Source organism: Diospyros lotus, chromosome 14 (assembly GCF_014633365.1).
Source record: "Diospyros lotus cultivar Yz01 chromosome 14, ASM1463336v1, whole genome shotgun sequence".
NCBI lineage: Eukaryota > Viridiplantae > Streptophyta > Magnoliopsida > Ericales > Ebenaceae > Diospyros > Diospyros lotus.
The window spans coordinates 13,560,703-13,588,290 of record NC_068351.1 but is presented as its reverse complement, the minus strand read 5'-3'; the positions used below and the strand labels follow the sequence as shown (position 1 = coordinate 13,588,290).

The following is a 27,588-nucleotide window of genomic DNA, read 5'->3' as shown; positions in this document are numbered from 1 at the left end:
TTAAATTTCAGGGTCAAAGAAGAGGGGTAAGAAGGGGATTTTGTCCAAATATCATTATTTTTGTCGAGCAGCCGAACCAGGGCGCCAGACAAGAGGGAGAGCAGAGATGACGCGCCGAAGAAGCGCGCTTCTTTCACTTGCGGTTAGGTCTTGGCCTCTAAGACTGGCCTGGCCCACGCGGGACACGTCACCTGCGTTGCGTGTTTAAAAAAAAAAGAGAAAAACCACAAAAGGAGGAAGAAAAATGAAAACCGCAATCTGCAACTCGAAAGTGAAAATCAAATGATTCGGGGCTGCGATACCAGCCCAAGATAATGTACAGCACGGCGTATCACAAAACTCGAATCCTATCTGTTGATTCCTCTGCCTGCCTCTGCGCACAGCATTATGCAGTTCGATTCCGAGTAAACGGGGAGCAATCGAGCAAGACCAATCCGTTCCTCGTTTGCTTTCCAAACTGATTCATGTTCGTTCGTAGTTGAATCTTATCAATCTTCCAGGTTTACTTTCTCTCTCTCTCTCTCTATATATATATATATATTTATATATATGTATCTTCTGGTCTTCCCTGTCGTTCTAGTCCGAGGTCTGGCATTTCTGCAATATGTATGTGATGTGTTCCCGTGTTCTGTAATCTTTGTGCGCGTGTATATGCGCCGTTTTCGCCGTCTGTCGGTCTCTCTCCAGGGCGAGGGATTTACGGTTCTTTTGTCCGTGGCTGTCCGCGTAGGGGAGAAAGATAGGAGGGGATAGGGGAAGAGATGGAAGTACCGATTTTATATCAGCATTTAGTTTCGTTTCGGGATTTCTGGTGTGACTTTTTCCTTTAATTGTCTTATTTATTGTTTGTGTGTTTTAACTTTGGCTTCTGGTTTCCTTGTTTACTGATTTTTTTTTTTTCCGGAGTTTTTCATTTGATAACATTCGATATGAATATGATTTTTATATTTTTGATCTTTGTTGTTCGGAATAACTTCAAATTTTTGGAATCCGAATTTTGTTGCGATACCTCGTAGTCGCTCTTTTCCAAATTTAAAGACCAAGATGTTATGTTCTCACTTTACTTTGCACCTTTTGATGTCTTGAGGGTGCCGAAAAGAACTTTTGGTTAGTAATGAATAGGTATTCCAGTCCCATTATGCCATTTGACTAAGATAAACAGTAGCTGTTCCATTATGTCATTTAACTAAGAAGGAGCCATTATAGGATTATATATGAAATTTCTTGTACTGGGACCAACTCGGTGATTGACAATGTTTGGCAACAATAGCAAAGTATTGGTATCCATTAGATTGCTTACATATTTAATGAAGTCAGTTGTTGGGAAGCTAGATAGGATAACATGGTTATGATCATTATACAGGCGCTTTTTATCTTGATCAGAAGTCAATGTGAGCCTGTTCTTTCCTGATTTATAAGTCAGTTTTTGGGCTGATGATCAGAACCACAACATGCAGTGGGAAGGATTCTGCCATGCTAGAAGTTCTAATAATGTGTTGACGTTTAAAATGGCTAGACTAACATTGTGTCTATGGTTCTTTATGTGTTTTTCTGGTGCTTCAGGAACTGTTCAGTGGTACTACCTGGAGCGTATATTAAATTGTAGGACCAAATTTTAATCCGAAAACATTTGATTTATAACCTTCTGCCTTCTTAGTCATGGGCTAAGTTGAGGTCCATTATCTTAAATTAATGTGCCTCTGGTTGAGAAATTTTTGCCCAGAGAAATGGGAAATTGTCACTTGAATATTGTTGACTAATTCACTTTAGGAATTGAAGTTTTTCATGCATCCTCCATCAGAATTAAAAATTTAAACCACCTTGAATCACCCTCGTTCCTGCAGGGGCTGTTCTGGTGGGTTTTGAACTTGTCCATAACTTATGTCCTCATTTCATTTCATATACTGAGTATGAGTAGGTCCTTATTTCATTTTACTCATGCATCTGTATCACTTTTCAGATATTTACCAATCAAAGTCTTATGGCGACTATGACATGTTGCATCTCTATATTTGATGGAGCAGATGAAATGTTTTGCTATTATCAGGGGCCATGAATCATCGCAGTTTCATCTTTCCAGAGCATACGGAGCCTGCGAAGGGAATGACGCACTCTTGTTGCGGGTTGCTGTCTCCAGTTCATAATATATCAAGTGTTGAAGCAGAATGTCAAAGTTTTTATGCTGGTGAATGCTCATTATCTAAAGTATGCAAAGACCCAAATAGTCTCCCCAGTTCCATGAGTTCGTCTACACTTCAACTCGAGAAGATTTGTGTGTCGTGTGGTTCTGATAATCAACACTCTAAAAGCACATTTTCTCGTTCATCTATGTTTTGTACCAGTTTGTACTTGTCATCTTCATCTAGCTCTGAAAATCAACAGCGACTGGGCAATCTACCATTTCTACCACATCCCTCATCACAAAACCAACCTTCTTGTGCTGTTCAACATGCAAAACATCCACTGATTTTCAGTGATACAAATAGTTTGTCTGAAGGGAACTCAGAGGAAGTTATCAGAGACTTTCTTAATCCAACAGGATACATTTTAGATGGCAGTGCTCATGGTATCAGTTGTTCAAGTAACAGTTTAGCACTTACCGAGCAATTGGACCTACATTTTTTGTCTGACGAACTTCATATAGCAATAGGCAGCAATGTAGAAAACCCCAGGCTTGATGTGAGTAATTTCTTGCTGACATTTGCCCAAATTCACTTCAGGGATACTGCCCTCCGTTATAATTTTGTGTGTCTTTCTGTCATAGTTTTTATTTTCAGTCTTAAGGACCTGTTACAGTATCAAAGAATTATTTAATCATTGCTACTGTTAAGACAAACAATAGGTTATACTTGTAGGTTCTGCACTATCTTTTTTTGCTTACCATTGTTAATCTTCTGAAGGAAATATATGAAGCACCTGAAGATTTAAGGAAACCAGTAGTTGGACTGGCATCCAATCAGAATGATGACTCTGTTACACCAGCAATTGATACACTACCAAGTCAAAACTCTTCCATTCTGCCTGCTGCAAACAAGCCTAGAATGAGATGGACTCCTGAGGTCCATGATTGTTTTCTGGAGGCTGTAAACAAACTTGATGGAGCTGAAAGTAAGTAATTAGTTTATCTTCTTTTTGACTTTGTCTAAACAAACTTTTAGTTATTATTAAGCAGACAAATTCTGCATGCTAGAGTTAATTTTTCTGATGATTTATGATCATAACATTAGATGTTAACTTTTCCTTAAACTCTCATTTTATATATACTTAATACAACAGTTTTTTTTTTCAGACATCTTTGGTTCTAGTCACACTCTTTTGCCTCATGAAATCTTGGGCATTGAAAAGCTTATCATGTATTTATGGTTTACTAATTATTGGCATACTCTATAGCTACTGCTAGTGCAGTTCCCTATCCAGGAATGTTATATTAAAAATCTTATGTGTGATTAAGCTGATAAAGGGTTTCTAACAGGGTGCTTTTGGCATTTTAGTTATTTGTATTTATGCCGTCTATGCTGAAGTGTTGCATGATAGTGAGTATCTATTCAAACTGGTAGGATTTTGATTATTAATTAACAGAAGCATTAGTAATTCAGGATAGACCATATATATTTTCTCAAGGAAATTGTTAGATTCCATCTTATTGAGTTTTTAATTAATAGCTTTTGTAGAGTTCACTCCTATAAAGATAAACACTCAAAACAGTTTCCAATTTTGGCAAGGCTCACGATCTTTACTTTGAATATATAGAGGCAACTCCAAAGGCTGTACTGAAGGTCATGAACGTGGAAGGTTTGACCATTTATCATGTGAAAAGCCACCTGCAGGTTGTATTCTGAATTATGTTTCAAGTTTTAAACCTAAAATTAGTTGCTTTTGCAAGCAATAATGTTTTTTTTTTTTTTGGTTTGTTTCTACAGAAATACAGACTTGCCAAGTACATGCCCGAGAGAAAAGAAGGTAACCAATTATATCTGGGAAAGCAACTTGTTCTTATGCCCATTATTTTATGCTTGGTTTACCAAGAAAAGGAATACCATTCTTGTATTCATTTTGTACCATTATTCATCTGCATCATATAATTCCTTTGTGAAAAATTCATGGTTAACATCTAGTTTCAGCTTCTGAAACACCCTTTCAATGTAGACCTGACATTCTGAAATCCCATAGCTTCCATTCCGCTGATGCAGCTAGTAGTATCTAATGTGCTTGAATCGCCCCTGTACTTATATGGTGCATGCTTTCTTTATTTTATGAATCTCAAATCATGAGATTTATTTATGGAACCCCTAGTGGATATTGTATTTACAATTGTTTTCCTTTTTATGTGATCTTTCCTATTGTTCTGAATCTAGCAACAGAGGTAGAGGAAGACCTAGAAAAACTGTGGGAGACTTTTAGGTATGGTATGAGTTATAAGGGTCTTGTAAAAGATAAGACCTATGATTAGCAAGCTAGAATTCATCTACAGACCTCACATAGTGGGGTTAAGGAGAGAGAGAGAGAGAGAGAGAGAGACATCTATACATTTGTTGAATCATGCTAGCTTTTTTTTTTCTTTTTTGATAAGTTAAATTCATTTACGATAAAAGCACCACCCATTCTAGCCCTGCATTTGTTTAGTCATACTAGACTCTCTAATGGACTTGACGTAGGGGCATCCACTTCAGCGCATGTGGGATGGGGGTTGCGACCCTGATTGTCAATGTGGCTATCCTCATTTTGGGATTCTTTGGCACTTGCAAATGAGGCTGGGATGGCGTTAGATCACTCAAAAGGCTCAGCAAAATCCAGAAATTGATGAAAATGTGAATCTTTAGCACCTGGGAATCAACTACACAAAAAGAAAGAATTCTACTCTTCTTTTTTAAACAAAGGCTTCTCATGAAGTTATAACCTTGAGAAACTCTATTTTGTTGTGTTCTCCCCAATTAATCCACATCAAAGCATAGAGTGTGAACCTTCTTCTTAGCAACTGAAGCTAGTCCAAATCTCCAAGAGAATGACACTTATATTTGTGTACATTTTTTGGATGTTTTCATTTATGAGCATTTCTTTCTCAACTGCCCCTTGCTAGTAAACACTTTTTTTCCTGCTTGGGGGGGGGGGGGGGGGGGGATTATTATGCAAACAGAGATGAAGCTCCCGATAAGTTTCATTCAAAAACTCTTACAAAATTCTAGAACTCCTCCCTCATAAAGTAGTAATGCACTTCTCAAAATTTCTTTTGCTTACTCATATTTCTATGTCTTATTTTCAACACTAATATGAAAGAATTGTCTCAGTTTTTCAAGATATAGTTTGATGTCAGTATTTTGATTGATCATAAAAGTATTCAAATGCTTCACCTTGTTGTGCCAAAGTTAAAAGTTAATTTTCTAATGCCCGTACCGCTCAATCATCTAAAAAGATGGGGAGATTAATGAGGATGCTACCAATAAAATTAAGGCGTGATGGTTAAAATGAAAAAGTGCATTTGGTATTTTGTGTGATAAAAAAATTGCATTAATGCTAAAAGGAAAATTTTATAAGACAGGCCAGTGTTGCTATATGCCACAGATTGTTGGGCATTAAAGTGCCAACATGTGACAAAATATGAACATAACTAACATGAGGATGCTAAGATGGATGTGCGGCCATACAAGAGAAGATAAAATTAAAAATGAGGTTATACGTAAAAGATCAAAGTGGCTCTCACTGAAGATAAGATGTGGGAGACACGATTAAGATGTGTTGATCATATGAGAAGAAGATTGGTAGAGGCCCCTATGAGGAGAGTTGATGGAATGGAACAAGTAGTTAGCAAAAGAGGTAGGGGAAGACCACAAAAGACTTGGTGGGAGTGGGAGATTCTTAGGTTTGATATTAAATATATGGGACTTATAGAATAGAGGACAATGGATAGAAATGAATGAAAATCTAGAATTCATGTAGTTGACTTCACATAGTGGGGTAAAAGCTTGATATGTTATTGTTGACATGTTGTATGCATATCCTATTAGATTTAATGTTGACTAGCTATTCGTGTTTCTAATAATATGGTTGGATCATGTGTTTTATGTTCTGTTTCATTTATTGGCAAACTTGGACTAGCCACATTGTGCCCCATGATTCATGGGCATAGTTGCCTCAAGGTAAGGAGGTGGTTGGTTTATTCTCTTGAAGGGAAAGAGAAGAGTGAAGCGCATGGTATTGCAAGTTCTGCTTGGATCTTGCCCCTGAATCCTAGCAAAAGCAAAACTGGAATTTAAATTGTATTGAAAGGTCATTGAATCAGATGTTGAAATGATGCGGATGGAAATGGTAGATAGGGGTAAATTCTTGCAGCAGTGGAGCTATCACCCGTACTCAATTTAGTAAAATGACTAAGGGGGGACAGTTACCCTAACATGGATCAAGTCTCAACACCTCAAGTCTTGATTTTATTTGACCATTGTTACTCTAAACGATTGTGCACATGGAAAGACAAGATGGGGACCTTGAAGTTGAACTTTTCAATTCATAACAATGGCATTAATGAAAAAGACAGTAAAACAAGTCCTCTCCATTTATATGGGAATTTATTATGTCCTACATGTCATATTCCCATGATTCATGTCTAGTGTGTAGCTCTTGCAGTTTACTCCCAACAGAGTAGTTGAGGACCCAAGCCCTTTCTACTTGATCAAACTTTGGCAGATTTGTTCTCTCTCTCTCTCTCTCTAATTCATACACATGCGCACATTGTCAAGGAGGAACATACATGTAGAAAAGGGAGATGCTTATCTAAAATACATTTAGATGCAGCTTAAAATACGTCTAGACTTTCAGGTGTAATTTTTATTGGCCTACTTGTCAGAAATCAAGGCCATGCATTATGGTTTTCCTCTGGGGTTGTACAGGCACAAGCACTGCTGGGGCGTGAAGTTAATCTCTCCTTAGATATTGCTTGTTGGGTCCTAATACATTAGATACAGTGCTTCTTATTTTTCTTTCTGTTCATTTATTCTTTCCCTTCCTAAAAGGTAGTGGTTGCATGAGATAAATTTATCCATCCTCCTACCATGGAAGCAAAGAAAATGTTAAAAGAAATATAGAAAATAAACTGTGTTGAACTCCATAATAATATTGTTGACAGTACAGAGTATTTATAGACAATTAACAAGACCTACTCAGAATAAAGATAGTCCTAATCTAAAATTAAACTTAAACTGATTTGATCTAATCTAGCAGATATGATGATTATTTTTAACATCCCCCCTCGTACTCAAGAAGCCAAGAAATTAGCTAAATTGAGTTTGAATTCCAATTCATGAAAGCACCTGGGTAGATGAAGCAGCTTCACATTGATTTAGACATCATGACCGATGGCGGCTCTAGCTCAAGAAAGCAGCAACAATGCAGCCGATAATCACGATTGAAAAGACACACAGTTGGAGAGAAGCACACCCGGAAAGATGCCTGGCTGGAAAGCATCAAGCAGAGAGCAGCCGTTGGTGTTGGCAAGAGTCTTCTTCTTTGGTGATCTGCGCTGCAGTAGCAGCAATTCATATTTGGAGCAGTGGTGAGCAGCTGTGACCGTTCTTCTTCTTCCTTGGGTGTGGCTTCTGGGTGATGACTGATCGACGATGAGGCACAGTGGAGAACCAGCTGATGCGGCGGAAACCGACTGCTAGAGAGATCTGGAGTGATGGCATCCACGGGGAAGATGCTAGTGGAGAAGGGACAGATCAATGATGGCACATGTTTGGTTCTAATTGGCGGAGACCTTCCTCTCTATAATGGCGGGCTGCAATTGCTGCGACTGCAAGGGCAGTGGCTGGGTCACCAGCGGAACAAAGAGAGTGAGGATCGCCACGGTGGTGATGGGAACCAGTGGTGGCAGCAGCAGAGCTCGATCTGGAGTGAATGATCAGGTGACAGAAGATCTGAACTAATCTCTGTGAAATCACTGGAATGTGGGCAAAGGCTTGGAGACTGAAATCAACAACGAGAACTCTGCTCCAGTGATACTGGTTGTGCCTTCTGCTTCAACGTGTAGACATGGCAGAGTCAGAGAGCAGTACGGTTGCTGTGGCTCCAATGATGATGGCAAGAAGTGGGAATGATGACGTAGGCAATGAATAAAAATTAAGAAATAGAACGGACGACTGAGACTGTGGATCGGAACTGGAAAAATCGAAAGTAAACAAAGACTTAAACAGAGCTATTGGAGATTGGCTTAAACATAATCGGTCTCCTGTTTAAGAAAACACGAGATTCAGAACATGAATCAACGAGGCTCTAATACCATGTTAAAAGAAATATGGGAAATAAACTGTATTGAATTCAATAATAATATTGTTGACAGTACAGAGTATTTATAGACAATTAACAAGATAAGACCTAATCAGAATAAAGATAAATCTAATCTAAAATTAAACTGATATGATTTGATATGGTCTGATCTGATCTTATTTTATTTGATTCTGATATGATGATTATTTTTAACAAGATAACAGTGGTATTTTAGCTATGGGTTGTTTTTGTTATCTCCTTGTTCCTAATGCTTTTTAGTATTTCTGCCTCCTGACTTTAGCAGTTGAAAGTGTGAAGCATCTGTCTTTGAATGCCTGACATGTGTACTTCTATGGTTTAGACAAGAAGTCTTCTGGCTCCGAAGAGAGAAGGGTCGCCTTAAGTAGTAATGAAAGTGATGGAAGAAGAAAAGGGTAAAGATTGTCTTTCAACCATAACTTATTTTTCTTTGTTATTTATTGGTTTATCTGATTTGTAATGCCTTTTCCTTTTCAATTATAGGAGTAGTCAATTTACTGAAGCTCTGTGCATGCAAATGGAAGTTCAGAAACAGCTGCACGAACAACTTGAGGTATCCTTTTTCTACTAAATTAGCTTTTCCATTCCATCCTGGTTGCATTGAGGGTAGGTGAGCAAGTATAAGAAATGTTAAGATGCTTTAGCCTTTGTTTACACTAACGAGCCTCTCATTTGGGAATATTTTGGCCTTTGTTTACTAATAGTATACACTTGTTATGTTTGTGAATTTTATTTGGTTGGACACTTGTGCATATTAATAATGTTTGTATCTGCTTTGTGTAATTAATTTATTTTGCATTAATTTTGTGTACTGAATTTACTTTCAAATTGTTTATCTGCACCCGTGTTTTATGTACTGAATTTACTTTCAAATTGTTTATCTGCACCCTGTGTTTTATGTAAAAGATGTATAGGCCTAAAATATACGTAATTATTTTAATTTCTAAGCTTGTAAAAATATTTATATGCATGTAAAAATTTTTGTTTTTCAATATTTTCGTTTTTTTTTCCCCACTTTTTCCTCATGTTTCTGGAATATTTCCTTTTCTGAGCCCAATCAAACACATGCAAAAATGAAATTTTGATCCTTACACAACACAGCACTAGAGGGTATCTTGGAGTACACATAGCAATAACTTAAACAGCTGCAGTGTAGCTTAAAATAACATACCAGTACTTTGTAAAAGTGTGTTTATTAGTTCTTCAAGGTAGATGAATAAATCCTTTTGGTTAATCTTCAAATTTTCTTGTTTTCTATAATTCTTACTCCTATAATCCAAGGAACTCATTAAATATGATATTGTAAGTGTTTGTCAATCAAATTAACTTTTTTGTGCTTAGACTTGGCACTTCCACTCACTGGTCATATAATTGTGTGCAATTCCAGTTTTCATTTAGGCATACTGACAGGTATTTGCTGAATGGCTAAGTGTGCCCTTGGAGGAATGCAAGCTGTAAGTTGGTACAAGGTGCCCAAACAGGTATACTGTTTTTCCTTAATGAGTCATAATATGGACAAGTTACAAGCAAATTTGACGAGGGATGCCTTCTAGGCATCATGGCAGACATCAATCACAGAGATTGAGAGAATGAGACAGAGAAAGTTTCTCTGTCTCTCTTTCCCCCCCCCTCATCAGCCAAGAAACTTCAGGAGAACAGTATCTTTTGTGGTAACTGAAGGAACTCTATAATTACCAAGGAACAAAGTGAGAGTTTGAAGGTTGATATGAACTTGCAAATGGAGATATGGAAAATGCTCCTTACGATGGAGACTCAGTCTTGAATGCCTGTGTCCAAGGAAACTAGTAGTTTATTGTGGCTTGACACTCTTAGTGGGGGTGGCCACGTTGTCATGGAGGTAGAGGTGGTAGTGGTTCCAATTTCCATTGACTTTGAAATATGCTCTAGGGTGCAGTACATGCCACATTCTGCTAGTGATTGATTTTTCTCTTGTGATTGGTGGAAGGCCCCCTTGAGGGAGGAATTGCAAGGACTTGATGAAGCTGATAGGCAGCCCATAAAATTCCGCTACCAAAGGCATAAGAAACAAGGGCAAAATAGGGATTGATAAGACCATTGGGTGCATGTGCAAGCCACAAATTCAGTTAAGGAGTAGAATGGGAAGAGCAATCATGGGGGGCATGTGCGGCAAACATATTCTGTTGAGGAGGAGTGGGGGAGCTAACAACCTATAAATAGGGAAGCAAATAGAATTAAAGAGGGGAATATTTTTTTGGTGAATATTGTGGGCGAGTTTGAACCTCTTGAATGTCCATTTTTCTTTGATTTTGTTAATTCCCAGCGTTGTAATTCCCTTCTCTTCTCAGTAATACAAGCTAGACTATCATCAAAAGTCCATCATTTGGTATCAAAGCAGAAAATTGATCCCATGGCAAACCTCACTAAGCGAGTAGGAGACTTGGAGGGGTGGTTGGATGGATTGCATAGTGGCTTAGACTCGCCGAAATCGGAGATGTAGTGAATGCAGAGCTTGGACAAGAATATGGCAATCATGATGGAGCAATTTAGTCTCATGAGATCGAAATGGGAGGAACAAGAAAGGGACAGGAAGTGCAAGGGAACGTTGGAGCAACCCATGCCAGAATCCACTTTGAATTCTGGGATTTTCCATGGTGTTGAGAGCAATAGTAGAGAAAAAGTGGAAGTGGGAGATGAAAATTGGAGGTGGGAAGTCCGTAACAAAAGATTGGAGATGCCGATCTTCAGCAAAGACAACTCGGATGAGTGGTTGTTTCGGGCAAAAAGGTATTTTGAAGTGAATCAGTTGGAGTAGGAGAATGTAAGTTGGAAACCTTAGGGCTTAAGAATTTGAGAAACAAAGGAGGGAGAAACTAATGCACTGGAATCTTATTAAGAGAATGAATGAATTCCAAACAACTAACATAAGCTGCTTATATATGCAGCTTAAACATACAAGAGGCATTATCGCCTCATACTAATAATAATAACATAAACAACAACATAAAATAGAAAGCAAACAACAAGCCAATACTGTCTCAATGTTACATTCTCTTCAACACTCCCCTTCAAACCAAGCTCCTCCGACGGCTTTGTAGTATATAGGCTTCTATGAGATGCTTCCTTTGTTGTATATCTTTGTTCACCAGCACATACAGGAGTCCAAGTTAGCCCAAGTTTGCAACACAATAGTTTGAATTTGTCTCTAGGCAAACTCTTAGTTAGAATATCAGCAACTTGCTCCGATGTAGGAACATATTGAATTTCCACTTCACTATTTTCAACTTTCTCTCGAACAAAATGAACATCAACACCAACATGTTTCGTATGAGAGTGAAAAACAGGATTTTCAATCATACTCTTGGTTGCCAAATTATCACACCATACAATAGGAGTCGTAACATTCGAATAACCCAACTCCACAAACAATGACTTAAGCCATAGTAACTTCATCACTCCTAATGCAACAACCCTATAGTTAGCTTCCCCTACTGAACGTGCAACCACTGACTGCTTTTTGGGGCCCCAAACAATAAGATTTTGGCCAAGATAAACACAAAAACCACTGGTACTCCTTCTAGTGACCTTGCATCTAGCATGGTTTGCATCAGTGAACACTGCTAAAGCCAAATCTCCAGGTGTAGAAGAGAAAAACAAACCCAGATTAGTCATCCCCTTTATATACTGAAGCAATCTCTTGCAAGCTAACCAGTGTTGACACTTAGGATTGACTTAACTTGTTAACAACAAAGGCAATATCAGGTCTTGTATAGGTTAAATATTTTAAAGACCCTATAATTGTTCTATAGACAGTTGGATTAGTAAACTCTTCTCCTTCATTAGTTAATGAAATTCCAGTAGTCATGGGAGTGTCACAGGGCTTATAGTCTTCCATACCAGCTTTCCTTAACAGATCAACAACATATTTGGTTTGTGTAAGATAAATGCCATTTTTGTTTCGATATGCTTCAAACCCTAGGAAATAATTGACAGCTCCTAGAGTTTTTAAAGCAAACTGATGGTCTAGATCATGAATATAGGCCTTAAGAGCGGCGGAATTAGATCCGATAATAAGTATGTCGTCCACATATACTAACACGAACAACACATACTCATTTGTCCGCTTTATAAACAATAAAGCATCAGAAATGGATCTAATAAAACCCCATTTAATCAAAGCTTCCTTTAGCTTAATATTCCAAGTGCGAGGAGCATGTTTCAACCCATATAAAGATTTCCTCAATCTGCAAACATGAGTTGGAGTGGCAGCATTGACAAACCCTTCCGATTTAGCCATATACACTGTCTCAACTAAATCGTCATTCAAAAATGCATTGTTAACGTCCACTTGTTGAATTTCCCAACCAAAAGACACGGCTAGAGAAAATAGAACTCGAATTGTAGGTGCTTAACCACTAGACTAAAAGTTTCAGCATAATCTACTCTTGGATTTTGTAGAAAGCCTTTTGCAACTAACCTGGATTTATACTTTAAAATGGACCCATCGGGCTTAAACTTCACCCGAGAAATCCACTTACTCCCAATAAGATTCATATCATTAGTGTAGGGAACCAACTCCCAAGTATTATTCCTTTGTAGAGCAGAATATTTTTCTTCCATGGCTTTAACCCATCGTGAGTCTAAAAGAGCCTCACCAATTGAAGTTGGTTCAAGTGAGCTCACTAAGGAATGAGTAGAAGAACTGACAAGCTGTTTGGATTTAAGACGGGTAAGCATAGGGTGAACAGAAGGGGCTGGAATATTCTTATACTTAGGAACCTTTGAGGTAGGAGGCGCAAGAAATGGAGAAGATGAGTAGGATGATGTGGTGGCAGTAGAGTTAGAATTGTCTAATGTACCCATAATTGGACTCGAGGAATGAACTACCGAGGGACACTTGCAAGAAGAAGATGAAGAAACAATACGATGAAGAAATTATGTAGAAGGATTGCTAGGCTCCAAATTTGGAGGTAAGTTAGCACTCACATTAGATGAAAAAAATATAGTGGAGTAAGGGAAATCTCGAACATTAAACTGAACATGCCGAGTTGTATATACATGGCCAGATGGATGTAAACATTTGTAGCTAGCTTGAGTGGAACTATATCCAATAAAGATACACTTGGTTAGATGAAACTCAAATTTGTGTTTGTTATAAGGTCGAAGAAAAGGAAAACAAGCACAACCAAAAGGTTTAAGCAAATGATAGTTGGGAGGCTTTTGATATAACAGTCCAAAAGGGGTCTGAAATTTAACAGATGAGGAAGGTAGGAGATTAATCACATGAACAGTAGTTAGAAAGGCTTCTACCTAGAATTTTAAAGGCATTTTAGCATGTGTTAATAAGGTCAATCCCATTTCAGTTATATGCCTATATTTTCTTTCAGCAACTCCATTTTGTTGATGAGTATGAGGACAAGTGAATCTTGGCTGAATGCCATTGTCATGTAGGTAGGGGTAAAAAGGCATGGTATTCGCGCCTCCATTGTCAGTTTGTAAGGCTTGAAGTTTGGTTTGAAATTGGTTTTCAGCAAGTTTATGAAATGTAATGAACACTGATAAGACATTTGATTTGAGTTTTAAAGGATATAACCAAGTGTATTTAGTGTAAGCATCTACAAAAATGACATAGTATCGGAACCTTTCCATAGACAACATTGGAGTTGGTCCCCATAGATCAGAATATACTAGCTGTAATGGACGAATTGTAGTAATCTCATGTGTAGCAAATGGAATTTGATGCAATTTACCAATCTTGCAAGAGTCACTAAAAGATAAATTAGAAGATGAACAAGAAATTCTAATTTTATTCAACACATTTTGAAGTACATTCAAAGAAAGATAACCCAATTTATTGTGCTAATCTTGGCAAATACTGGTACTTTGAGCCACATGTACATCATTTGACAGTTCATGAACAAATGAAGACTGTCTTTTACATGCTTTTTCATCATTACATGAATTGAAAGAAGTACAAGCTAAAATTACAGAAAATGGCTCTAGGGATTGGGCTTGAGTGCTTGGTGTAGTGGAACAAGATACTGGAACTAGTTGATACAGCCCATCCTTAAGGTGTCCCCATAGAAGAACTTCCCTTGATCTTTTGTCCTTAATAAAACAAACATTAGAATGAAATTTAGCCACCAAATTACGATCTCTAGTGAGTTGAGAAACACTTAAGAAGATTTTTATGTATGCTAGGAACATGAAGGATATTAGGTATTGTTAACCTTAGCTCGTAGATTACAACCTTAGGTGAGAAAACCCTCACATAAAGCCTCTCAAACACTCTCGGATGCGGTGTAAATGTAAGAACAGAAACATGAACAACAGAAAAGAAAATAACAGAATTGAAAAGATCAAACCAAACAGCATTAGGCGCAGATTTATCCTGGTTCAGAATGCCTTTGGCAATCCTACATCCAACCTTCAAACACCCACTAAGAGCAGCCTTTTATTAGGATGAAACTGATCAGTACAAAACCCAAGCCCTCTCTCAATCCTATCGCTCAAGTACAACCCTTGTTCTCTCCAAGAAAACTCAAGAACACAATACACATGCCTCACTTTCTCTAGAACAAAGAATACTCACAATAGAAGCAGAGAACTTGACAAGAGAGAAGAGAGATTAGACTGCCACCTTGCCCTCTTATTTATAGAGGAGGCGGAACCCCCCATATAACTAATAACTATAGGGAAATTACAGTTAGACCCTCAAAGTTTACATTAATTACACTTTGGTTTAAAAACTTTAACTGTTTAATAACTTCTAGCTAATAATCTTCAATACTTTACTGATCTTCTACCGCACAAACTCTAGGCAAACTTCAACAGGTATACAAAGAAAAGAATTAGACGTGGTATTTAACATTCCTGTACCAACATGAGTAATTGGCAATTGCTTACCATTGCCTATGGTAACTTTGTCCCCGCCATGATAAGGTGAATGTAGGGATAGGTTGTTAAGGCTCGAAGTGATGTGATTTGTGGCTCTTGAGTCCACAAACTAGACTGGATCAGAAAGAGAGGGTTGAGTAGCAAATTGCTCAGGAGCACTATGATACGGTGAGCCTGTCACTGATCCATTATCATTAGTGTAGGCTCCATTAGAATCGCTAAAGGTAGCCATATAAGCACTTGAATCTAACTGATTTCCAGTGTTATAACCTCTAGTAGATCTGTCAGTGCTTTGATTGTTCACTTGAGTAAAATTACAATCAAAACAATAATAATATTTGTCCACTAGATGCCTTGGTTTCCCACACGGTTGACAATAAAATTTTCAGTTTGAAGATCTACCTCGGCCTCTATCTCCTCTAAATCTAGAACCTCCTCCTCTCTGAGAATATTCTCCTCTACTATAGCCAAAATTTCCATTACTTTGATGTGAAGCCACATTAACATTCATAGTAGAGGACAATGAATCAAAATGCAATGAAGACTGAGGTACATTCTTAATAGTTAAACGTTGTTCATGCATGAGGAACAAATATTGAATCTTCTCCAAGTGTATATCATCCATTTGATAGGTTATCAAGCTTACAACAGCATCATAATCTTGATCTAGACCATTAAGAATTGCAAGTAATAATTCATTATCATTTAAAGGCTCTTCTATAGCTGCAAGAGAATGACTTATAGTCTTGATCTTTAAGACATAGTCATTAATTGACAAATTCTCCTTTTTAACAGATCTTAGTTGCTGTTTTAATTGAAATGATTTGGCTATAGTTTGTCTAGCATACAATTTTTCGAGATAGAGCCATACCTAGGTAGATGATTCGCATTGAATCACCTGTGCTAACACTTCTTCAGTGATCGTGGAGAAGAGCCATCCTAGAAGTAGCTAATTAGATCGAAGCCAACTCATGTACTTTGGATTCACCGTTGAATTACCGCTATTTGAATCGACTACATATTTCGAAGGAGGAGATGCTTTATTCAAGAATGAGACTAAATCAAAGGCTCAGACTATGGCTAAAATCTGAGCCTTCCAAAAGATGTAATTCTTCGAATCAAGTTTCAGAGGAATGAAACTGAAAGCTTTAGACATTGCAACAAAGTCGAATTGAGATACCGACGAAAGATTTGAGGTAGATCGAGTAGGAGGAAAAGTAGAGGAGGAGTGATTTTCGTGAACTGAGGCCATTAGCGAATTTGGCTCTGATACCATGTAAGTTAGAAACCCTAGGCCTTAAGAATTTGAGAAACAGAGGAGAGAGAAACTAATGCATTGGAATCTTATTGAGAGAATGAATTCCAAACAACTAACATAAGCTGCTTATATATGCAGCTTGAACAGACAAGAGGCATTACCGCCTCATACTAATAATAACATAAACAACAACATAAAATATAAAGCAAACAACAAGCTAATACTATCTCAATGTTACATTCTCTTCAACAGAGAAAATCGAAATGGTAGCACTGTGTTTTGAAGGAAGAGCCCTGGCTTAGTACCAATGGGAGCGACGGAGAAGGGGATTTTGGAGTTAGGAGGAGTTGAAGATCCACCTACGTAACCAATTTCGATCTTTGTAGGAGGGATCAATGGAGGAGAGGCTCTTGGCCCTCAAGTAGGACGACTTCGTGTAGGAATATCGCCTCCTCTTTGAGACTTTGGCGGCCCCGGTGGCAGGAAGTTTCAGAGGCCATATTGGAGGGCCTTTTTGTTAACGGGTTGAAGTCGGAAATCAAGGCAGAAGTTAGGGTATTACAGCCTTCGGGTTTAATGCAAATCATGGAGACAACCCAACGAATTGAAGACAAAAATCACATACTCCAAACCCAAGTTGGTCTTAGACCAAGCAAAGGTAAAAACTTCCCTAATCTGACCCACTTGTCAACCCGCATACCCTTTGTTCCAAACATGAACCCCATCACCAAGTCAGCCACTCCTTACGGACCGAGGCCTTTGGGTGCAGTTGTTCCAACCTTCAAAAGGTTGAGCGAAGCCGAATTGAAAGCCAAGAGAGAAAAGGGGTCGTGTTTTAGGTGTGATGAGAAGTATTCCATTGGGCACTGGTGCAAAAATAAAGAGCTACGGGTTATGGTGATTTATGACGAAGAGAAGGAAGAGGTGGGGGGAAAAGAGGAGGCCAAAGGAAGTCATGAATGGGAAGCTTCGGAGGCTAATGGAGAGGTGATCAAGCTGTCAATGAATTCGGTGATGGGACTCACCTTACCCCAAACTATGAAGGTGCGGGGGCGAATTGCTGGCCAGGAGATAGTGGTTCTCATAGATAGCGGGGTAACCCATAATTTCATGACTGCTGTGTTGGTACAGAAATTGGGGTTGTTGAGTGTCACGGCCTAAGCCTGACAAATCCTTCTTTCTAACTTGATATGAATTAGAAAGCCTCTTGCAAGAATAGAGAGTAGAAAATAGAGAAGAATAAGAGAGAAAGAGCGTAAGAATGAGGGAGAAAAGAGAGAAGAAGAAAAGGAGAAAGTTAGAATTCTTTGTAATATTCTTCAATGAAATCCATCCATGAAGGATTTGGACAATTTATACAAGGTGCCTGGAGGAGTGGATTCTCCTGCCAAGGTGGGCCATACACCCTTCACGGTTGTAACAACCTGCTTACACCCCTAAACTCCTACACATGGTAGCCCATGGCTAGAAACTAACTACTATAGCAATAATTACAACAATAAAAATTCAAAATTACTATAAACTTTGGTTCCTCTCGTGACATTTTCCCCCCTTTACCAATTTCTTGTCCTCAAGAAATGCTGAGGAGGCTGGCAATCCTAGGGAATTGCTTGAGCAGGTCAGGGAGATACTCCCAAGTACTGCTACCCACCGAGTTGTTTTGCCATTTAACTAAGACCTGAATAAGAGGAGCCCCGTGCTTGTAAAACACCCTCCTTTCCAGTATAGCCTCTAGTTCCACCATTTTGTTAACCTCTTTAGGAAGAATTGGCAATGCAGAACTGACTGGTTGTGTGCCCACTGACCTCTTTAAGAGGGAAACATGAAACATTGGGTGGATTTGCGATTATTTTAGAAGCTGTAAACGGTACGCTACCTTTCCCACCTTAGCCTCTATGGGAAATGGTCCATAGTACTTGGGATTAAGTTTGGTCACCTTACCTTAAGTAATGGACCTTTGATGGGGATATCTCAGGCTCAAATACACCTCTTCCCCTACTGCAAACTCTCTCTCACTCCTCCTCATGTCAGCGAACTATTTCATTCAGTTTGGAGCAGATGCCAACTCATGCTTCAGTTGCTATATCACATTTCTTCTTTGTTGTAGATAATCTTCCACAGGAGCCACATTAGATCCTCCCCCATAACAAGCAAAACAGGTGGCTTGTACCCAAATAGGGCTTCAAATGGAGACGTTTTGAGTGAAGAATGGTGGTTAGTGTTGTACCACCATTGGGCCAGAGACAACCACCTATGCCACCCTTTCGGTTGTAGTAAGCAGATACACCTTAGGTAGGTCTCTAGGCTTTCGTTCGCCCTTTTGATTTGCCCTTCAGATTGGGGATAATAAACTGTAGACATGCTCAATTTTGTTCCCAAAGCCTTCACAAGCTCTTGCCACATCAAACTGGTGAAGCTTTTATCCGGTCTGAAATGATGGACTTAGGAGTCCCATGTAGTTTCACCACCTGATCCAAGAAGGCCCTAGCCATCTCTTGAGCTGTATAGGGATGAGTAATCCTATGAAATGGGCAAACTTGATTAGCCGGTTTACTACCACCAATATACTGTCTTTGCCTTATGACTTTGGCAACCCCTTCACAAAATCCATGGACACACTAGACTATGCTTGGTTGGGAATAGGCAAAGGTTGCAATAGCCTCGGATATGCCACTGTTTCTAACTTACACCTCTTGCAGGTGTCACAAGTCATCACAAATCCTTTAACTTTTATCTTCATCCTCGACCAATGAAATAGTTGTCTAACCCGCAAATAGGTGTTTTAAACTCCTAAGCACCCTCCCAAGGGAGAGTCGTGCAGGGCTTGCATTATCTTCCTCTTTAAGTTCTGCATTGTCCCCAATCACCATTCTTCCCTGGTATCTCAACATACCCCCCACCAGCGTGTATCCATCAGCCTCATTAGCCCCCACAACCAACCTTTCCAACAATTCTTTTATCTTCTCATCTCCCTCATAGTTGTTTATCACCTCTTGGTATCACTTAGGAATCACCATGGTTATAGCTGTTGTACTCCTTTCTTCATGTCACCTGGAGGGAGCATTAGTTGCCTTATTTTCTTTCCCCTTCTTGTATTGTATAACGTAATCTAAACCTATCAGCTTGGCCATGCCTTTCTTTTGCAGCTGAGTTTGTAGTGTCTGTTGCAACAGGAACTTCAAACTTTCATGATCCGTTTTAATTATAAACCTACCCCCTTCCAAATAATGCCTCCACTTGTCAACAACCATCAATACAACTATAAATTTCTTCTCATATATGATGAGCCCCAAGTGTTTAGGGCTCAAGACCTAGCTTAAGAATGCTAATGGTCTTCCCTCCTGCACCAACACTGCCCTATGCCTATCCCACATGCATCAGTTTCCAGGACAAAGGGCTTGCTAAAATCAGGCAGCCCTAGTATTAGAACCCTGCTCATAGCCCCTTTCAATTTCTCAAAAGCTTCCTCTGCTTCTGGCCCCCAGCTGAAACCCCCCTTCTTCAAAAGGTATGTTAAGGGTTTGCTTATTGCCCCATAATCCTTCACAAACCGGTGATAGTATCTGGTTAATTCCAAATATCCCCTCAAGGGCTCTCACCGAAGTAGGCCTTGGCCAAGACACCATGGCTTCTAGTTTTCTTGGATCAGGACTAACACCATCCCTTGTTATGATATGCCCCAAATATTATGATATGCCCCAAATATTCCACCTGCCCTTGACTAAAAACACACTTAGATTTCTTAATAAAGAGTCGATTAGATTTGAGGATCTCAAAAGTGGTTCTTAGGTGAGCCAAATGTTGGTTGAAAGTAGGGCTGTAGATAAGTATATCATCAAAGAATATAAGTATATATTTTCGAAGATGGGGCTCAAAAATTATGTTCATGAGGGATTGAAAAGTAGCTGGAGCATTGGTGAGCCCAAATGGCATCACAAAAAATTCAAAATACCTATGGTGAGTCCTAAAGGTTGTTTTGTGTATGTCCTCAGGTTTCATTTTAATTTGGTGGTAGCCTGAGTGTAGGTTAAGCTTTCAAAAGAATTGGGCATGGTGTAGCTCATCCAAAAGGTCTTCCACAAAGGGTATAGGGAACTTAGCCTTGATGGTCATAGCATTAAGTTGGTGATAATCCACACAAAATCGTCATGATCCATCTTTCTTCTTGACTAATAGGATTGGGGAAGCAAAAGGGTTTTGGCTAGGTCTAATGATAGATTGTTGTAGCATTTCCCTAACCATTTTCTTAATCTCATTCTTTTGGATTGGGGGATAACAATAAAATCTAATGTTGACAGGCTTTGTATTTGATTTTAGGTTGATAGCATGGTCAAACATTTTGGTAGGAGGAAGGGATGTGGGTACGATGAAAAGATCCTCATATTCTTCGAGCAATTTATTAATGAAATCTAAATGGTGTACCTAATCAGGCACTCCTTGAGGCGTGTTGAGGTGTGTTGACTATCAAGTAGATTTCTCCTTGCACCTTCTTGTTGCCATGCCCCTCCTCTATGGCCACAATTGAGAAAAGATGGGCCAACTGATTTCACTTCCCCTTGAACACCCTCTCCAGCCTTTTTCCAGAGATCATCTTGCAAGTTCCAGCTTCCTTTCTCCCTGTTAACGTCATCTTCCTTCCCTCATTCTCAAAGGAGATCTCCATCCAGTTAAAATCAGAACTAATGGGGCTTACCCCTTTCATCTAATCTACCCCAAGAACTACATCATAGCCCCCCAATTGTAATAGTCTCAGATTTGCTTGAAATCTCTCCCCTTGCATCTCCCAATAGAAGCCATTGCAGGCTGATTTGCTCATCACCCAGTTGTCGTTACCTGTTGTCACACTCAAGAGTGGTGTCCTTGTGAGTTGACACTTCAACCTTTTTGCCGTGCTTTCATCAAGAAAGTTATGGGTGCTCCCACTATCAATTAGGATCATAAGGTTGCAGCCCTTAACTTGACCCTTCACCTTAATGATTTTAATGTTGGCCACTCCCTTTAAAGCATGAATTGGTATCTCTCCATTGTCCTCCTCCCCTTTCTCCTCATAGTTGTCTTCCTCTGCCTCCTCTTGTTCATCCTCTTTTAGCAATAGAATTTGCCTTTTGCATTGATGTCCGTGATAGTATTTAACCCCACATCAAAAGCAAAGGCCAACTAATCTCCTTCGCTCCCTTAATTGCTCTCCATAAGGAGCTGAACTTGGTCCAACCACATTTTTTACCCCATTATTCCCTTTCACCATATCCCGGTTATAGCTCCTTCCTCCTACATTGGATGTTCCCAGAACCACCCATTTCGGTTGCTGCCTTTGCTTCTTCATTAAGGCCTCCACTACCATCTCTTGTAACCGGGCACTCTCAGATGCCTGCTCTACAGTTTGGGGCCTCATCATTTTAACCATTGGCGAAGCTCCTCACTAAGGCCACTCATAAAGCTTGACACGAAATAAGCTTTTGAGAGGTAAGGGTTGTGGTTGATCATAAAGGATCTCAACTCTTCAAACCTTTGTAAGTAGGCTCCCACACTCCCAATTTGTCTCAGTTTGTTGAATTCTTCTATAATATCCACCATGCTCTTCTCCCTAAAATGCTCACACAGTTTTTCAGAGAATTCCTCCCAAGTATACTCTTCTCTCACCCTAAGACACCCCTGAAACCATGTGTCCACTACTTCATTAAAGTATGCAGTGGCTAAGGATACCCTCTGCATCCTCGGTATGTTGTACCAGTTGAACAATCTCTCACACTTCCTTAACCACCACTGGGGGTTAGTTCCCTCAAATACTGGGATCTCCATCTGGGGCATGGGAAATCCCGAATGATAGGGATTAGGTTGGTCGTTCCTTTCCTTGCCTATCATCCTTTCTAACTCCTCCTCTAGGTTTACCTCAATCTTAGAGGTCCCGTTTCCCTTGTTCATCCTATTCCCTTGTAAGATTGGTTCAGTCCTCTCTCTAGGGGGAAAGTCAGGAGCAACTCTTACCACATTCTAGCGAGTAAACATTACCATAAATTGTTGCATTTGAGCTCCCATTTCTTCTTGTAATCTTACAATTGACCCATCCAACCTTTGCTCCAGCTTGTCCATTGAACCCTCTATCTTGCGATCCATCGCCATGATCGCTTCATGGTTATGGGCACTCCTAATCTCCAATTGATCAATTTGGTTTTGGAACTCCGTCATGGTTTAGCTAACTTGTGGCAGCTGTGACTTGAAGTTCTTCATGCAGGTTCCCTCTACCATTTAGCCAATCCAATAGAGCCCCAACCGAGAATCGTTGCTTTGACACCAAATTTGTCACGGCCTAAGCCTGACAAATCCTTCTCTAACCCGATATGAATTAGAAAGCTTCTAGCAAGAACAGAGAGCAGAAAACAGAGAAGAATAAGAGAGAAAGAGAGTAAGAATGACGGAGAAAAGAGAGAAGAAGGGAGGGAGAAAGGCAAAATTCTCTGTAATATTCTTCAATGAAATCCATTCACGAAGGATTTGGACAATTTATACAAGGTGCCTGGAGGAGTGGATTCTCCTGCCAAGGTGGGCCCTACACCCTTCATGGTTGTAACAACTTGCCTACATTCCTAACCTTCTACACATGGTAGCCCATGGCTAGAAACTAACTACTATAGCAATAATTACAGCAGTAAAAATTCAAAATTATTATAAACTTTGGTTCCTCTTGTGACACCGAGGTCAGAGACTGTTGGCTACGGGGTGATTATGGGAACGGGGTTGGCCGTGCTTGGCGTCGGAGTATGTAAAGGTGTGCTACTTTCTCTTTAGATCCTAGATGTAATTGAGGATTTTCTTCCCTTGGAGTTGGGCAACTTGAATGTCATCTTGGGGATGAAATGGTTAGTGACGTTGGGCAAGGTGCAAGTCGATTGGAAGTCCTTAACTATGAAATTCCATGTGGGAGGGATGATGGTTACATTGCAAGGGGATCCGAGTTAGCTCTAGCCTTTAATGCAATAATGTTTGGGAGTACCTTGTGTAGGAAGACCATGGCCTTCTCCACATTGTGTTGAGAGCATGCGTGGGGACCCCACCTCTGCATGGCAGAAGGAGTACTACTTAGGCAAAGAGTTTTGTTAGCTAAAAGGAGTTGGTATGCATGTCAATGATGACCACTCTCATGGTGAGAGTTCTTTGAGGGCCAATGGAAGTTGGAACACTTTAGGATAGTGTCAAGCCCTTGACTTAGGGTTTGACAATGGCTGAAATTCCAAAAGGAATTTCCATCTGGAACAGAAAGATAAGAAGAGAAGGAGAGAGAGAGAGAACAAAGAGGGCGGGAGAGTTTGTTATTCAATCCAAAGACCCTTTACTTCTTCTACAATAGCCTACTTATTAGGCGTAGCTCCCACAGTAACTAACAGTGCCTTCCCTCCAAATACATCTCCCTGCCCATTAGTTATTTAACTACCCGAGCCTTTATTACAATTATGCCCCGGGTCCTAACAAATAGCCCCATTTATTAGGGTGAGGAGGTGCCATTAGCATCCTAGTGGTAAGCATTTAATATGGAATACTTGGGTAGATAGTTCCTTTAGCTTCACTGAGAATGTCATGTGAATGTTCATGTAATCTTGAGTAGAGAGTTTCATCAACTGAGTTGGGTAGGTGTCACTGGCAGGTGTCATGGGCATGCTTGTAATAATGGCCCATGCATATTGCTTAGTGTGATTGCATTACTCAGCTGAGTGCTGATGAATAAAAATATGGGGATATACAGGCCACTTAATTAGGATGGCATTTAGAACTAAATGTGGATTTTCAATTTCTCGGGGAGAGATTATGGGAAATCATGGAGGCATTAGTGATGTGGAGTTGATTGGGCATGCCATCTATAACACAGCAACACACATGTTCACAGCCCTAACTGTAGATTTCTTCAGGTGAAAGACCTGATGTTCCCTTTGAAACCAGCTTTTATTTTATTCCTGATCATGTTCGAGCTCACTGTTCCTATATGCTTTTAGTGGCAAGGTTGAGATTTTGCAATATGTGGAAATGCATGGGAGAAGAGGGCATTGAAAATGTTAGAAAAGAGTATTAAAGAAGTTGGACCAGATAATATCTTGATAGAAGCACGAAAATGCATGAGAGAAGAGGGGAATTTTTCTATTAACAAAATTACAAAGGGATGTTGGATGAGTGAAGGAAGAGCACTTTAGTGTTTATTTATAAGAATAAAGGCTTAGTTTGTTGTTGTAGTAACTAGATAATCAAAATATTTTTCTTGTGTAATGCCCAAATGAGATTCCAGAAAGGTGCCATTAGTGGATGGCATTCACATCTGGAAAGGAATTATTGCCATGAAGATGGGGTTTCCCAAAAGGGCAACCAAGAGATGGGTGTTGAAGAAGATGAAAACCTCTGGAATTATGGCAGAAATAATTTTGTGGGGGCTTTGTGGTCTATAAATACGAAACCATCTAGATTCTCAAGGGGCATATGGTATTGCTTCCTTGCAAAACTTGTATGAGAATTCAACCGGTTATTTACCTATAGAAGAGCTGGCTAACAAATGGAAAAAGAAATTGTATTCTTTGGAATAAATAAGTGTCGTTAGGATCAAATCACACACATCACACACAGAAATCAAAAGAAAGAGGATACATAAATTTTAATGTGACTTGGTCTTGACAGATCCATGTCCATGATCCCATAAATCCTCTCAATTATTAGTGTTGTAGCTTTTGAGTGGATAAAACTACAAACCCTCTACAAGGATAACATGCCAAGTCTTTATACCACTATGTGGGGTCAGCTATATGAATTCTAAATTTTCGTTTAATTCTAGATTTACAAACCCCCTCACAGTACAATTTTTGGATGGACAAAATTGTAAATCCTTGGAATCCTCACAAACTCTAGATAACTAGTTATTTTCAAATGACTTTGGTTATCGAGTCATGATACATAGTCTTTATCATGTTTCCTATTGAAAGAAAGGGGGGTCTATCTATAGGCAACTGCCCCAATAGGATTGTGCCCTCGACTCAAATTCCCATACGCTTTGATTTCATCAGAAATTTGGATTCTCACAATTTGGCAAGAAAACTGGTTCAGCAGCGAAGTTTGTAGCTTCACAGGGACTGTAAAGGGGCTCCTCTCTGTTGGTTCAAGATCGCCTGCAGCCTTTCTTTCTTCAACCAATAGCCTCTCTGATCTCTCTCAACCTAAAAACAAAGACAGGCTAGCGTTTCACAGGTTACAACTAACAAAACTGGGTCTCCATAAGTAGATAATGGGTTGTTGGCTGGGTCTATGTGAGGAAAAGCAACAGGCTTCTATGATCTTGTTACTGGGGTGCTCTTTTTACTTCCGTGAGCTCTCCAATGGGTTCAACTCCTCAGCACTAATGGCAACAATCACATAGCGATGGTCTCTAATGGCTGTGGCTTTGGTGACTTCAAGCGGTCAATTGGGTTCAATCCAGTGCTCGAGGCTCCATGTCATTGGTAAGTGGCAACAGCAAGGGCTCTTGCTGGTTTCGCCTGATTCCTGCAAGCAGTAGCAAAAATTTTAGCTATGGGTTGGTAACAATGGTAGTGATGCATCAGGCTTCTCTTCTTCAATAAATTTGCTGCTCCAGAGCAACGGGGTTGGTTATAGCGTGTGGGAAACTCTAAAGGATTTCTTTATTTACAATCAATGAAAACCTAGCTTTTACAACTTGTTAGGTTTGGATCACATCACATGCATAACACAGCATTGCACACACAAACCAAAATAAAGATGATATACAGTAATTTTAACGTGGTTCAATCTCAACACACACATGTTCATGATACCACAATGATGGAATGAATCCACCTGATAAATAATACTGTAGCTTTTGAATGGAAAAAACTACTAACCCTCTTATAATGCAACTTATGGACAGAAAAAATTGTAAATCCTCACTCGCAAATGACACTGATATGGGGTTGTGACACTCTTTGCTGTTTTCCTGCTAGGATAAAGGGGCTTATTTATAGGCAACTGCCTCAGTGGGATTAGGTCTCGTTTCTATTCCTATTCAACATAGGATTGAGTTTATTGAGTGACCTCATTTCTATCACATTTGGCTTACCGGAAGAGTTCAACCCATCTCTATTTAGTTTGAATTTCAGGAATCATGTACGAGTAACATGCCCCTTTAGATGATGAACATAGTTGTCATACACATTCATTAGGTTTAAGCCAAAAGAGTTCGTTTCTGGGGTCAGTTAAGGTTAGATGCCTAATCTTCTTCGCCAATTCCTCGGCCTCTGAAGCGTATTGTCCATTAACGTCAAACTGTACCATTTATTTCTTTTGTTAGGTCCAGAAGGCTCTTCAGTTACGCATAGAGGAACACGCAAGATACTTGCAGAAGATCTTAGAGGAGCAGCAGAAAGCCGGGAACGCCTGGGTCTCCCCTGAAAGCATGCCACGGCTGACAAATCCACAACCAGCCTCACAACTGCAGCAGCTTTCATCTCCGTCCACCGGCTCCTTGCCCTCTCAACCAGCCGAGCCAAGAACGGATTCCTCCACGTCTCTGCCGTTAAAACATAAAGCTTCAGAAAGAGAAAGCAGTGATTCTGAGGAAGTTTGCCAAAAGAGAGTGTGTCTTCAACCCAAAAGCTCTGTATAATGGCTGTTTAATTGCTGCCACTGCTCGGATATCTATCTCATTTGTACTTAAGGTTTCCAGAATTATTACTATTTGTCAGTGGTGACGTGTAAAACTTGTAGATAAAGCCAGCGATTGGTTTGTACTTTTGTATCTTGTAAGTTGTCGCTTGCAAGAAAAGGTGGATCTGATTTGGTCTGACGCATTCATGGCTTGCATTCGAAATTCTGGCCATTTCCCCCCGGTGCGAATTTGTTCACCCCGGGTAAAAACGTCATTTTGATTTTTCTTCATACCTACCATTCCGTTTTTCTCTCCTTCCTCCCGCCATCGACTTGCCGATCGCTGCTCCTCGCCTCGCCACGCCACTGCACAACAGGGTGAGGTAGAGATATAATGAGTTGGTAATGGCAAGGCAATGAACTTGCCAACCGCTGCATCGCTGCCTCGCCTCACTGTTGCGTAGCGACGAGGTGAGGTGACAAGGTAGAGTGACAGGAGAAAAGAGAGAGGAGAGAGAAACGGTGAGGCGAGGCGACATGGTAGCGAG

At 39.7% G+C, this 27,588-nt stretch overlaps 1 protein-coding gene across 4 annotated transcripts; it reads left to right on the top strand.

Annotated features, from left to right (window-relative positions):
• Positions 1-234: 234 nt before the first annotated feature.
• LOC127789902 (myb family transcription factor PHL6) lies at positions 235-27,239 on the top strand. 4 transcript variants are annotated; one of them, XM_052318988.1, is made up of 9 exons: positions 235-500; positions 1,961-2,679; positions 2,901-3,108; positions 3,751-3,827; positions 3,921-3,960; positions 8,618-8,690; positions 8,779-8,848; positions 9,706-9,776; positions 26,745-26,891. In XM_052318988.1, the coding sequence occupies exons 2-8, from the start codon at positions 2,053-2,055 to the stop codon at positions 9,751-9,753; spliced, it is 1,143 nt and encodes a 380-aa protein (XP_052174948.1). In that variant the 5' UTR covers positions 235-500; positions 1,961-2,052; the 3' UTR covers positions 9,754-9,776; positions 26,745-26,891. The 4 variants fall into 4 exon arrangements, with proteins under 4 accessions (XP_052174948.1, XP_052174947.1, XP_052174946.1 ...); XM_052318987.1 differs by lacking the exon at positions 9,706-9,776 and having other exon boundaries at positions 236-500; positions 2,048-2,679; positions 26,745-27,239; XM_052318986.1 differs by lacking the exon at positions 9,706-9,776 and having other exon boundaries at positions 236-500; positions 2,025-2,679; positions 26,745-27,239.
• The last annotated feature ends 349 nt before the right edge of the window (positions 27,240-27,588 follow it).